The sequence below is a fragment of the Kogia breviceps genome, chromosome 7 (assembly GCF_026419965.1).
Source record: "Kogia breviceps isolate mKogBre1 chromosome 7, mKogBre1 haplotype 1, whole genome shotgun sequence".
Classification (NCBI taxonomy): Eukaryota; Metazoa; Chordata; class Mammalia; order Artiodactyla; family Physeteridae; genus Kogia; species Kogia breviceps.
In genome coordinates, this window is record NC_081316.1 from 38,416,310 (window position 1) to 38,429,910 (window position 13,601).

Consider the following 13,601-nt stretch of genomic DNA (forward strand, 5'->3'; position numbering starts at 1 on the left):
TCAGTGTGATATACCACATTAACAAATCAAGGAATAAAAACCATATGATCACCTCAGTAGATGCAGAAAAAGCTTTTGACAAAATTCAACACCCATTTATGATAAAAACTCTCCAGAAAATGGGCATAGAGGGAACCTATCTCAACATAATAAAGGCCATATATCACAAACCCACAGTGAACATCATACTTAATGGTGAAAAACTGAAAGCATTTCCACTAGGATCAGGAACATGACAAGGATGTCCACTCTCGCCACTCTTATTCAACATAGTTTTGGAAGTCCTAGCCTTGGCAATCAGAGAAGAAAAAGAAATAAAAGGAATACAAATTGGAAAAGAAGAAGTAAAATTGGCACTCTTTGCAGATGACATGATACTATACTAGAAAATCCTAAAGATGCCACCAGAAAACTACTAGAACTAATCAATGAATTTGGTAAGGTTGCAGGATACAAAATTAATGCACAGAAATCTCCTGCATTCCTATACACCAACAACGAAAAATCAGAAAGAGAAATTAAGGAAACACTCCCATTTACCACTGCAACAAAACGAGTAAGATACCTAGGAATAAACCTGCCTAAGGAGGCAAAAGACTTGTACTCAGAAAACTATAAAACACTGATGAAAGAAATCAAAGATGACATAAACAGATGGAGAAATATATCATGTTCTTGGATTGGAAGAATCAATATTGTGAAAATGACTATACTACCCAAAGCAATCTACAGATTCAATGCAATTCCTATCAAATTACCAATGGCATTTTTTACGGAACTAGAACAAAAAATCTTAAAATTTGTATGAAGACACAAAAGACCCCGAATAGCCAAAGCAATCTTGAGAAAGAAAAACGGAGTTGGAGGAATCAGGCTCCCCAACTTCAAACTATACCACAAAGCTACAGTAATCAAGACAGTATGGTACTGGCACAAAAATAGAAATATACATCAGTGGTACAGGATAGAATGCCCAGAGATAAACCCACACACGTATGGGAACCTAATTTATGACAAAGGAGGCAAGAACATACAATGGAGAAAAGACAGCCTCTTCAATAAGTGGTGCTGGGAAAACTGTACAGCTGTTCATGTAAAAGAATGAAATTAGAACACTACCTAACACCATACACAAAAATAAACTCCAAATGGATTAAAGACTTAAATCTTTAGTATAAGACCAGACACTATAAAACTTTTAGAGGAAAACATACGAAAAATACTCTTTGACATAAACCACAGCAAGATCTTTTTTGACCCACTTCCTAGAGTAACAGAAATAAAAACAAAAATAAACAAATGGGACTTAGTTAAACTTAAAAGTTTTTTCACAGCAAAGGAAACCATAAACAAGACAAAAAGACAACCCTCAGAATGGGAGAAAATATTTGCAAATGGGACAACAGACAAAGGATTAATCTCCAAAATATACAAACAGCTCATAGAGTTCAATATCAAAAAAACAAACAATCCAGTTAAAAAATGGGCAGAAGACCTAAATAGACATTTAACCAAGGAAGACATACAGATGGCCAAGAGGCACATGAAAAGATGCTCAACATCACTAATTATTAGAGAAAGGCACATCAAAACTACAATGAGGTATCACCTCACGCCAGTCAGATGGCCATTATCAAAAAAGCTAGAAACAATAAATGCTTGCAAGGGTGTGGTGAAAAGGGAACCCTCCTACACTGTTGGTGGGAATGTAAACTGATACAACCACTATGGAAAACAGTATGGAGGTTTCTTAAAAAAGTAAAAATAAAACTACCATATGACCCAGCAATCCCACTGCTGGGTATATACCCTGAGAAAACCATAATTCAAAAAGAGACATGTACCACAATGTTCATTGCAGCACTATTTATAATAGCCAGGACATGGAACCAACCTAGATGTCCATCAACAGATGAATGGATGAAGAAGATGTGGCACATATATACAATGGGATATTACTCAGCTGTATAAAGAAACGAAATTGAGTTATTTGTAGTGAGGTGGATGGACCTAGAGTCTGTCATACAGAGTGAAGTGAGAAAGAGAAAAACAAATACCGTATGCTAACGCATATATGTGGAATCTAAAAAATAACAAAAAAAGTGGTACTGATGAACCTAGTTGCAGGGCAGGAATAAAGAGGTAGACATAGAGAATGGACTTGATGACATGGGTGGGAGGGCGAAGCTGGGGCAAGAGAGTAGCATCGACATCTATATACTACCGAATATAAAAGAGTTGGCTGGTGGGAAGCAGCAGCATAGCACAGGGAGATTGGCTCGGTGACCTTGCGATGACCTTGAGGGGTGGGATAGGGAGGATGAGAGGGAGGCGCAAGAGGGAGGGGATATGGGGATATGTGTATGCATATGGCTGATTTGCTTTGTTGTGCAACAGAAACTAACACAGTATTGTGAAGCAATTATACTCCAATAAAGATCTATTAAAAAAATTTACTAGGATTGGTTCTTTTTTCTCCTCCTTCAGAGCAGTTATATTATTTATTTGAAATAAGTTTGCCTATTTTTGAGCTTCATGTAGATAGTGTCATACAATATTTACTCTTCTGTGTCTGGTTTCTTTTGTTCACAACTTTCTTGAAGATTTATCCATGTTTTGAATAGCAGTAGGGTTTTTTCCCCATTGTTGTAAAGTATTCTGATTATACTACACTTTATTCATTCAACTGATGATCGGTATTTGGGTAATTTTATGTTTTTATTTATTATGAATAAAGCAGCTGTGAACATTCTTGTACATGTCTTTTGATGGAAGTAAGTGTTTATTTTGGGTACATGGGTACTTGGGAAGTAAGTATCATTTGTTTTGGGTGTGTGTGTGTATGTATATGTATATGTATGTATTTACCTATAGTAGATACTGCCAAACAATTTTTCAGTGCAGTTGTTGAATTTATATTCCTGCCAGCAATGTAAGAGATTTCCAGTTATTCCACATCCTCACCAGCACTTGGTATTGGCAGTCTTTTTAAATTTCAGCCTGTATTGGCTATTAGGGAAAGGGTTGAGTTTTTTTTTTGTTGTTTGTTTTTTACATCTTTATTGGAGCATAATTGCTTTACAATGGTGTGTTAGTTTCTGCTGTATAACAAAGTGAATCAGCTGTATGTATACATATATCCCCATACCCCCTCCCTATCCCACCCCTCTAGATGGTCACAAAGCACCCAGCTGATCTCCCTGTGCTATGCAGCTGCTTCCCACTAGCTATCTATTTTACATTTGGTAGTGTACATATGTCCATGCAACTCTCACTTCGTCCCAGCTTCCCCTCTCCCCTCACCCCCCACTGTGTCCTCAAGTCCATTCTCTACGTCTGCTCTTTATTCCTGTCCTGCCACTAGGTTCATCAGAACCATTTTTTTTTTTCAGATTCCATTTATATGCATTAGCATGTGGTATTTGTTTTTCTCTTTCTTACTTCACTCTGTATGACAGACTCTAGGTCCATCCTCCTCACTACAAATAACTCAATTTCGTTTCTTTTTATGGGTGAGTAATATTCCATAGTATATATGTGCCACATCTTCTTTATCCATTCATCTGTCGATGGATATTTAGGTTGCTTCCATGTCCTGGCTTTTGTAAATAGTGCTGCAATGAATGTTGTGGTACATGTCTCTTTTTGAATTATGGTTTTCTCAGGGTATATGCCCAGTAGTGGGATTGCTGGGTCATATGGTAGTTCTATTTTTAGTTTTTTAAGGAACCTCCATACTTTAGGGTTCAGTTTTTTTGAGAAGCATGCTGTAGGATGTTTGGCTGGCCTGAATCTGTTAATTGCCCGTTTTGAGGTTGGCTGTTCAGCTCTCATGGTTGTATCCTGTTCTCAAGGGCATAAGTAACTTACTGGTGTTGCCTTTACTGAAATTCAGATGCGTTGTTGTGTTAGACGCTTTTAGTCTGTAAGGATCAGAGATACTCTCAGGTTACTTTAGTATTGTAAGGATGGTCATAAGTACTGGAAACAGGTGAAGCAAACGCCTTATAAAAGAACAGCTGGAAGGTCACTTAGAACACAAGGCAGCTCAAAAATCTAGACTTTCTTGCACCATCAGCAATAGGATCTAGAAAACTCACATTCCAGTGACCTAGCTACTCTTCTTTAGTTTGTTCTTGCTGCTTCTGACTCTTCGGCCAGTAGCTCCTCTGTCTATTAACATTTCTTGGGTCTATATTTTCCAGCTATGGCTCCAGCTACCACCTAGAGGACTCACACCCTACAACCTTTTTCAGGCAGAATTTCCACATTAAGCCACTTCACAGGCTGTGGCCAATCTATGCATTAACCTGCTTTACGCAGGTATCTACCCATAGCCCATCCACACCAATTAGGCCATAGGTGCACATAGTATCAACATAACAACTTAGGGGAAAGGAATTTTCTTAGAAGTGCACTATGGGAAAAGCAAGCATTTGGAGTGCCTGTTTAGTTTGTGTATACTAAATTCAAATTCAGTAGACATTTCTCAAGTCCTCTCCTTATCAGCCAGTAGAGTAACTCTGTTGAAAAAGGAAATGAACTGTTCATAGTGAACCTATGCCAGTTCCTAACACTTACGGTTTCCTTTTACATGTTCCCAAATTATATATTTTATATGTTCTAGAAATGTATCTGCAGAACAGGGTCAAACTCAAAGTGAATTTTATTCTGTGGAAGTTGGGGGGTGGTGTTAAAGGGGTTTAGGATGTATGAGATTCACTTGTTTGTTAATATCCCATTTTAAAGATGAGGGAACTGAAGTCCAGAGAGGTGAAGACATTTGCCCAAGGTCATATGACTAGGAAGTGGCAGGGCAAGGACTCAAGTCCAGGTCTTCTGGTTCCATACTTAGAGCTCTTCCCACTACCCAACACTGCCTGGGGAGACATACCCTACTGCCACACTCAAATTATTAACAGTACAAAGGAGGTCTGACAAAAGCAAACTTTAGCCAAGGCAAGTGGTACGATTTGAGAGAAGGCAGATCTTTTAGGGGCTGAGATGATCTGGGAGACTTCCTCAAGGCAGTGGGTTTTGAACTGGGTCTTGTAAAGTTGGTAAGGTTCAGAATGGTATGGAAAAGGGAGAATGGTGCAAATAACCATGCAAAAACTATGCTTTTAGGTAGCTCTTAAAAGCATCCAGGTTGGAGTGAAAAGGACTGAACTAAGATGGGAGCAACTGAAAAATCAAGATATTGAGAAGGCAGAATTAACAGGATCTTGAGACAGAGTAGGAGGGAGATAAAAGAGTCAGAGATCTGTTAGTCACTTGAAAGTTTTAGCCTTAGTGACTGGGGCAGCCTGGAACCAGTATCAGAAGAAGAGGGGCAGTATCTGTAGTGGTTAAGCTCACAGGCTTTGGATCAAGGCTGACCTGGGTGTATAGCCGGTGTGACTTACCTAGTTTAAGACTTATATTCGTATAGAATGTGCAAAAAAAAAAAATTGCTTTGCAGGGAGAATGGATTCTTTGCCCCTGGACTTTGAGGTGGAGGACAAGATGGAGCCTCTGGGCCCAGAAGTCTCATTCTTTGGCCTCCGTTGACATCTAGGCTTCAGTCAAAAGCTGAAGCCCTCACAAAGGGAGTTAAAAGGTGTCTTTGTAAGGCTAGGTGCTTCCAGAAGCAAGCAACTGTGCTGCCTCTCTGCTGTCACCAGGACCTCCTTTGAGGCTATTTCTGAGTCTAGGGGTAAAGCTCCGTTGGCTGACAGGACTGCACTTTGCTGTAAAACATGCCCAGACTCCCAGCCTGCTTTTCTAACAGGTTTGGAAATTCTGGTTTGTCTCCCCAGAGTTCTAAGCAGATGGCAACAGGGTTAGGGAAGAGTTTAGCAAAGGCTGCACTGAAGAGCCCATTCCCTTCCCTGTTAATCCCGGCCGATGAGAGGCTGCCGTTCTGGAGCTGCTTCGCAGCCTGCTTTTTCCCCCCGGGCTGGGCGGCGCCTGCCAAAGACTAGCCGTGAGGATGGGAGCCTGAGCTGAGCAGCCGAAGCCCCCGCAACCCGGCAGAATCCCCAACAGAATGGACGCCCCACTCCACCGTCACGTGTCTCCACACGTGGGCGTCGTTGCCATAGCATCGGCCGGCGCCCAGGCCCATTGGCGTGAGGCGGAACCAATCAGTAGGCTCCTCAGGCTGCTGCGCGCCATGGTGGGGGTGGGGGGGTTCCTGAGCTGCCACCCCGCCGCTGGGGCGAAGCTGAGGATGGTCCCTAGTTGGTGATGGGGACAAGCCTCGGGTCCTGGCTTCTGCCTGGTTCCTCTCCTTGGAATCTCAGTGCTTCTTCCCCTGAATCATGGTCGCACCCCGCCCCACTCTGATTTCCCGGTTCAAAGTGTGCAGAATTGAACAACCTGGTGGAGTTCCCCGAGAGGTGATAGCTTCCACAGCGAAGGCACAGGACAGATGTTTGTTGCCGTTTTACAGCCATTTCCCCCAAGAAAAAGCGCTGGAACAGCCCTTGATAGATCCAGAGGTGGGTACTCCTAGCCCCAGGAAGATGTTTGAGCCTAGTAAACCTGGGGCTCTCCCAGCATAAGATCCCTCGATAATTGGCACGGGGTTGCCAGATGTAAGAACTGGGTGGCGGTGTATTTCCATGCTGAATGGGAATAGGAAGGGTTTAGACAGTTAACAGGACAAAGTTTGAATGAGAATGGTCACAGAATTCTGCACCTCCACCAGCTGTAACACACTGGTAATTTTAACTTACCTCTCTGAACCCCAATTGCCTCATTTGTAAAGCGGTTGTAACAAAGAAATTTAGATTTAGTATAAGTTTAAATGAAATAATACAAGCAAAGCAGTTAGCCAGGTACCTGGCCATAATCTCTCAATAAGGGCCTGTCAGCTGTTTTTAGAAATGGTACAAGTATACAGATGGAAACTGAAGTGCTCACATTTAACATTTGGCAAATATTTTTACATTAATCTACTTTTTGCTTATTCATTTAGTTATTCATTCATTTAACCCATTAATGTATTCAGCATATATTTACTGGGCATCTACTACCAGTCAATTCTTACCCCAGTTCATCCCTGTCCAACTGTATTTAGTGGGTTCCAGCCCCAAGGGGAGCTGCGGCTCCCTTCACAAGATCTGATGGAGTCTAGCTGAGCAGGAGGGGTGCTGGGAGATCTTGTCCCTGTGGCAATTGGGGCTTTGGAAGTTGTTTTTTGCAGCTCTGCCTCCTCGGGCTCAGTTGCCTGAACAGAGCAGACCTCTCTAGTATTTGAGCAGCACTGAGACAGGACAACTTTCCACAGGCTCCTCTGTCCCCCATCCCTCACCCTTGGGGAGGTATGCCCCCTGAATCTTGAAGGCCCCAACCAGCAAGCCGGAACACACTTTCTCTACTGTGGGACTGTCACCTAGGACTGACCTCTGTTGGTGGCCCACTGTGCTTTGCTGTCCTAGGATTCCTGGAACAATCCTGTACTTTTGATACCCCATCATCCCTACACTCTATTCTTTTAGTGCCCTTCCCTTCCGGCACTCACCATGCATCTCAGTGCCTGTCTCCATTTGCCTGGAGTCTCCATACCACAACTCACACTTGTTTTGTGACCATCTAACTTCTCTGGGCCGTTGTCTTTGGGCCTCTTCATGCCCTGTACTTGGGCTGTGTGGCAGAGATGTTACTGGGCAGGCACCCTGCTGGATCTCTGAGAGACAGAGGTGCTTAACACACACAGTTCATAAGCAGACATCTCATGTGTGCTAAGGGCCATGATGCGTGGCACTGTGGGAGAAGCCACGGTGGAACAGCTGGCTCCGCTTTGAGAAGTCAGGGAAGGCGTTGCCAGGAGGTGACCTAAGCAATCTTAGAGGATTTTGGTAGATGGACAGTGGGAGAAAGGGAAGTCACATCAAGGAGAATAACATGCATAAAAGCCTGAAATCACATGATATTCTAACAGAAAATGTAGTGTGAATAGAAAAAAGGGAATATGTTCTTTGGGGTTGAGAGTTCATGAGTAGCAGGGGGAAGAAGTGAGGCCAGAGCGGTAAACAGGGGCCTACACTTGAGGGCCTTGTGAGCCATACTGTGTACTTTAGACTTTGCCCTTCCAATGCTGGGATCCTGTGGAGGGTTTTCTATAGGGACATGACATGTGCAGAGTTGTATGTAAGGAAGGTGAGACCCATGGCTGTGAGGGGATGGGTTGTCTCATTTGTCCTCTAGCAATTCTGTAAGGCAGATGGGAAAATACTGTTTTCTACTTTTTACGCCTGAGAACGCTGAAGGCTCCAGAGGTTAAATACCTTGCCAAAGGTCTCAGAACCCGAAAGCAGAGGACCTAGGATTCACCTGGCTTCCTGGATCTGAATCCCTTTCTCATGGGCACACTGCCATTGTTAACAGAGTCTTCTAGAAAGCTGAGCAGTGAGTAGATGCTGACGGAAGCAATGTGCAGCAAATGGTCATTGATACAATCTTGTTGAAGGAGTGTAGTGCTGGGATTTTGTGGCCTGTGGTGTTCAGTCTCCTGACCTCTGTGCCAGTGCACAGACAGCAAGAAACAGCGGGGAGCTTTGAGCTTCAAGTGCAACATTGCCTTGACAAAATCCATTCATCACTGTCTCGCTCATTAATTCACAGCAGCGTCTGACGCTGCCTGACGCGGGCGTTTGTCAGTGGCTTGTTTCTGGAAGCCCCTGGTCTTCAAGGCTGGTCAGCTCTGCAGCCCGCAGCCCCAGGGTGAGCCCAGGCAGTCAGAAGCAGGTCCTTTCCGCCTACATTTTGTAAAATGAAATAACTTTATTTTTTAAAACACAAAGGTAGCGTGACCTAGCAGTACAGAACATGAGCTTGGAGATAGGCAAACCTGGGTTTTAGTTCTATGGCTGTGCCACTTAGCAAGCTAGGAAAGTTATGTAATGTATATGAACCTCAGTTCTCTTCTCTCTAAAATGAGCAAAGTCAAACCTACCTGAGAAGATGATCCTGATGAGGAAGATGAGATAGTGTTTATAAAGAGCCTTGGCATGACACCTGGCACATATGAGTCCTCAATATGGTGGCTTTAATTCCTGCTCTTATTGTTCCCACCACCACCACCAGCCACCCTACTGCTACCACCAGTTAAAGAATGTTTGGAAAATAGAAAATAGAAGAAAAAAATCTTATAATCTCATCACCATGATGCAGCTACCCTTATAATTTGTTTCCTTCAAATCTTTTTTCCCCACTACTTCAGAGTATATCAGATTTTACAGTATATTTATTTTATAGCCAGGAAGAGTATTTTTCCCCTCTATGATGGGAACTGCATTATATTTATTTTTCTTATTTTTAATGGATAATTTTTATGATTATAAAAATAGTGTGTAAAATTTAGAGAGCATAGAAAAAGTCAAAGGGAAAACCATACTCATAATGCCTCCTTTATGCTTAGCCCAGAGACTATCACTATTAACTTTTTGGAATAGCCCCTTCCAGTCTTTTATTCATATTTTATTATAGAGTTGAGATCATATTACATATACAGTTTTTATGTGGTTTTCCAGTTCATAGGATATCACGAGTATTTTCCTTTGTTGTAAACATCATTTTCCAAGGCTGCATAATAATTTCCAAGTCATCAGATGGCTCTACCATAATTTACATAGAACTCTCCTATTGTTAGACATCTGAGTTTTTTCCCAGTTCTTCAATCTAAGTAGCTTCCTATGACAGAACCTAGGGAACCAGCCTCAGTATAACCAGGAAGCATATGATGAACTTGTGCTGTGTGTATGGCCTGGGTGAGGCCTGGGGGGACCCCACAGATAGATACAGAGCCTGCCTCAAAGGAGCTCAGAGACTAGTCACCCTGGAATTATTTACTGGGGTTAAAATATACAGGTACTTCTTTGCCAGACAGTGTCAGGGAATCCACCTAAATGTGGATAACCCTCTTCCCTGTGGAAGCTGAGATCCTGGACGCATAACTTTTACAAAGAAGAAAGCCTCAGAAGCCTTGCTGCCCCTTCTCACCTACCAGTGGTTATTTGGCCTCCAATGCTCAAATGCCTTTTGAGCCTGTTACCTTGACTGTCGGGGGCCTGTGCTAATTACCTTTGAATATCACTTCCAAGTGGTTTTTCACTGGGAAAGAGTGAGAAGCTATAGCACCAAGAAAGGAACTTGTGTGAGAATCAGGGAATCAGAGAGACCCTAGTCTTAGTTTTGACACACACTTCTTCTGGCACCTGAGGCAAGTTATTTTCTCTTCCCAAGTGTGTTTTCTCCTTGTAGTGTTAAAGATTGGACTAGATGACCTCCAGGGCTCTTCCAATTGACAGTCCATGTGTACCTGAAGCCTTTTTGTTGCCAGGCACTAAAGTGAGCATCCTGATAGAGGTCACAGGATGCTTCTCCAGAGTCTCGAGTTCCTTTTAATTAGCACCTGAGGAGCCATTTATACTCATATTCCCAATCACTTCCTTCTGGTAGCATTTGGGACATGCGGAGACTGAAAGGCAAGAAGTCTCTCTCACTGGGTGCAGACACAGGATTCAGATTGTCTTTTATGTATTAGGTATTTTTATGTATTAGGTATTTTATGTATTAGGTATTTGTTCTTTATGTACTTTGTTCTTTCATTCATTCTCTCATTTAACAGGTATTAACTGAGCCCCAAGTTTTGTACAGTCCATCTGTGTAATACAGAGGGGAACGAGTCTCAGCGTTGTTCTCAAGACACACACAGTCTAGTGAGGAGACAGGAAAAAATGTAAAAGACAACAAGATGATTGCTGCAGTGGGGGTACATACAAGTTACATAATGCAAGGAGTGCTCGAGTCTGCCTAGAAGCAACAGCAAGAGAGTCTCTGGACGCTTTGAAATTTTAAAGGACGAGTAGAAGTTTTCTAGGTAGGCAGTTGAGGAGAGGGCATTCCCGGCATAGAAACAGCATGTGCAAAGGCCTGGAGGTGTTGGGAGAACATGTTGTGTTCAGAGAACGGCAGGTGGTTTGTGTGGCTGGAAGGTGAAAGGGAGAGTGAGCAGATGAGGAAAAGTCAAGCACTTTTCCTCAGGCAAGTCTGTTTCCACTGAATTCTTTGCTCATTTTATCAGTCCAGATGAGAGTGATGGACTTTTAGCTCAGTTTTCCAAAACTGTCATTTGTATTCCCTTATATTTCCATTTTTATAGTAACACATGTTCATTATAGAAAGTTTGAAAAATACAAAAACGTAGAAAGAAGAAAGGATTAAAAAATACCGCTCATGGTCTCTGCCTAAAAACAAATACTTTAACACCTTGGTGTATTTCCATTCAATGGTTTTTTGTTTTTTCACTTTTTCTTTTTATGTAGTCATGAGTGTATTGTAACTATAGTCTTTTCTACATGATGCCCCTTTCTACTTACTTCCTAAAATTTGCCAAAAAATAGATGTTATTATCATTAAAATATAACTGATCATAAAATATAATGGCTGAAATATATTTTTTGTTTAATGTAATTTATTTTCTTTCTCTTTACAGGTCTCCTGTGGCTCCGAGCATAATCTGGCAGTGATTGGTAAGTAATTAATATACTCATAACTGTGTTTATTCTGAAACTTATGGGCAGAATTGGAGGACTCTTGGTTAACCAAAGGCCAGGGTGCATGCGTGTGTGTATGTTGGGGAAGAGTCTGGGAAATGGAAGCCTTTGTTGACCAAGGCTTTGCCAGAAGCCCTTTTTCTAAAAATTTATATTCAGAAAGGTGCCTGAGCTGGCCTCCCTGCCTCAGGAAGTGGCATTTGGGAATATTAAAGATCTTACAGGCTGGGGGCATCCTGTGTAGAAAGCCAGACATAAAAGGGGAAGAGGATTGGGCTGCTCCTGGTTCTTGAATAAATCCTTTGCACCGAGTTCTTTCCTCTTGCTTGGCTCTTTCTTTGGAGATGGGGGGTTCTGCTCACTGCCCTCGCTGCCATGTGTTTCATGTCACTCTGGAACTCCCAAGCCTCTGATAAATTGAGGCTTCCTCTTATTGACTCTGAATAACCAAGGTTCACTGTTTTTATAATCAGGCCTGTGCGTAGTTCCTTCAAGAAGCCTTCTTATTACTTCCACACATAGACTCAGTCGGTACAATAAAGAGACAGTGTAGGCCCGACTACCTGAGTCCAGTGCAGGCTTCTGCTTACTAGCTGTATGAACTCAGGTAGTCGGGCCCCACACAGACAAGGTGCTTAGCCCTCCATGCCTCATTTTTCTCATTTTTAAAATGGGGAGGGCAGTGGCATCTTCCTCATAGGGTTGTTGCAGTTGTTGTGAGGGTTAAAGGAGTTGATACATGTAAAGCGCTTAGAAGAGCACTTAGCTCCTGGTAAGGGTTTTAGAAGTGTTCATTGCTATGTTCTGATATCATTAGTTCAAATAATTGCCAAATAAAAAGTTCAAATAAAAAGCCCCTCCTTGGGGCTTTAGGTCTCCCATCTGTGATAGGGAGGGGTAAAAACAGGAAACCAAGGTTCTCTCCAGTCCCGACATTTTAGGACTCTGTTAGACCCCATCACTATCTGCCTTGAGTAGGTGATGTCTGTCCTGTGTACTTCCCTCTCCCAGCCTCTCTCAGCTTCTGAGGGGCAAGGCCCCTGTGTTTTCCTTTTGTTTCCTGCTTATTTGCAGCACCCAGAGCAGTGCCTGGCCCTCAGCGGAGACTCAAGCACTGTTTTCTGAATTAAGCTAGACTGGCTCACTCAGCTGCCTGGGGTGGCAGCAGTTTGAAGCACTACTTTGCAGGCCCGAATGTGATGTGCAAGGAGGCGGAACCAAGGACAGCAGAGGAGGTAGGCTGACAGCCAGCAGAGGGGGTGGGGAGTAAAAAGCTCTGGAGTCAGAGAGGGAGTGAGAAAATGTAACAGCAAAGCGGCATGCTTTGCAACACCAGATACGTTATACCGGAACTACTCCAGCCTGGGTGTAATTAAGACAAGCTAATCAAAGAATCAGAGGCGGTGCCTAGGATGTTGCTGCTGCTTTCACTGGATTAGGAGAGAGGTTGGCACAAACAATAAGATTGCAGGGAATCTAAATACATGAAAGAACAAAATCCAGTTGAAGGAGGAGGCCAGAGCCTGCAGGGTGGCAGGCTGAGCCGACAGGCAGCCTAGGGCTGTAGAAAGAGCATAGACTCTGCAGGCAGACAGCCTTGGTTTAAACCAGCTCCATCTCTGTGTGAGCTTCCGTTTTTTCCCCTTATCTATGTAATGGGGATAATTCCACCTTGCAGGATTGTTGTTGTGAGGATTAGAGGTGATAATGCGTGTGAAACACCTGGTACTGTATAGGGGATGTGTCAGAAATTAATTCATAATTCCGTTTCTTTTTCATTTCTCTTGGTCTGGGTGGGGAGAAGGGAGAATCACTTGTTAGTGTAAGTGTTCCAGTGAAGTAATCCTTGGTTGGGAGAGAGAAATGATAACATTCTGGAAAGGTGTGTCTAGCGTTACTGCCCAAGTGAGGAAGGCAGCAGAGGCGGTAGGAGAGCAGGGCATGGCATGCTGATGAACTCCTCGAGGGCAGACCTCTTATTTTCTGTTTTGTCCCCAGTGCCTGGGGCCTGGCTCACAAGCTGCTGAATGAATGGTTCCAGAGCCAGGAAAGGTGGGC

At 43.0% G+C, this 13,601-nt stretch overlaps 1 protein-coding gene across 7 annotated transcripts in view; it reads left to right on the forward strand.

Annotated features, from left to right (window-relative positions):
- SERGEF (secretion regulating guanine nucleotide exchange factor) overlaps positions 1-13,601 on the forward strand; it is a 247,568-nt gene that overhangs the window by 127,439 nt on the left and 106,528 nt on the right. For 6 of the 7 annotated variants that reach the window (XR_010841353.1, XM_059068840.2, XM_059068844.2 and 3 more), the window contains one exon: positions 11,483-11,519. Coding sequence is in view for 5 of the 7 variants with exons in the window: in XM_059068840.2 (XP_058924823.1) it covers positions 11,483-11,519 (37 nt within the window). In the remaining 2 variants the exon portion in view is untranslated. Of the gene's footprint in view, positions 1-11,482; positions 11,520-12,617; positions 12,779-13,601 lie in introns of those variants that run through there. The other variant, XR_010841354.1, reaches the window with a different exon arrangement.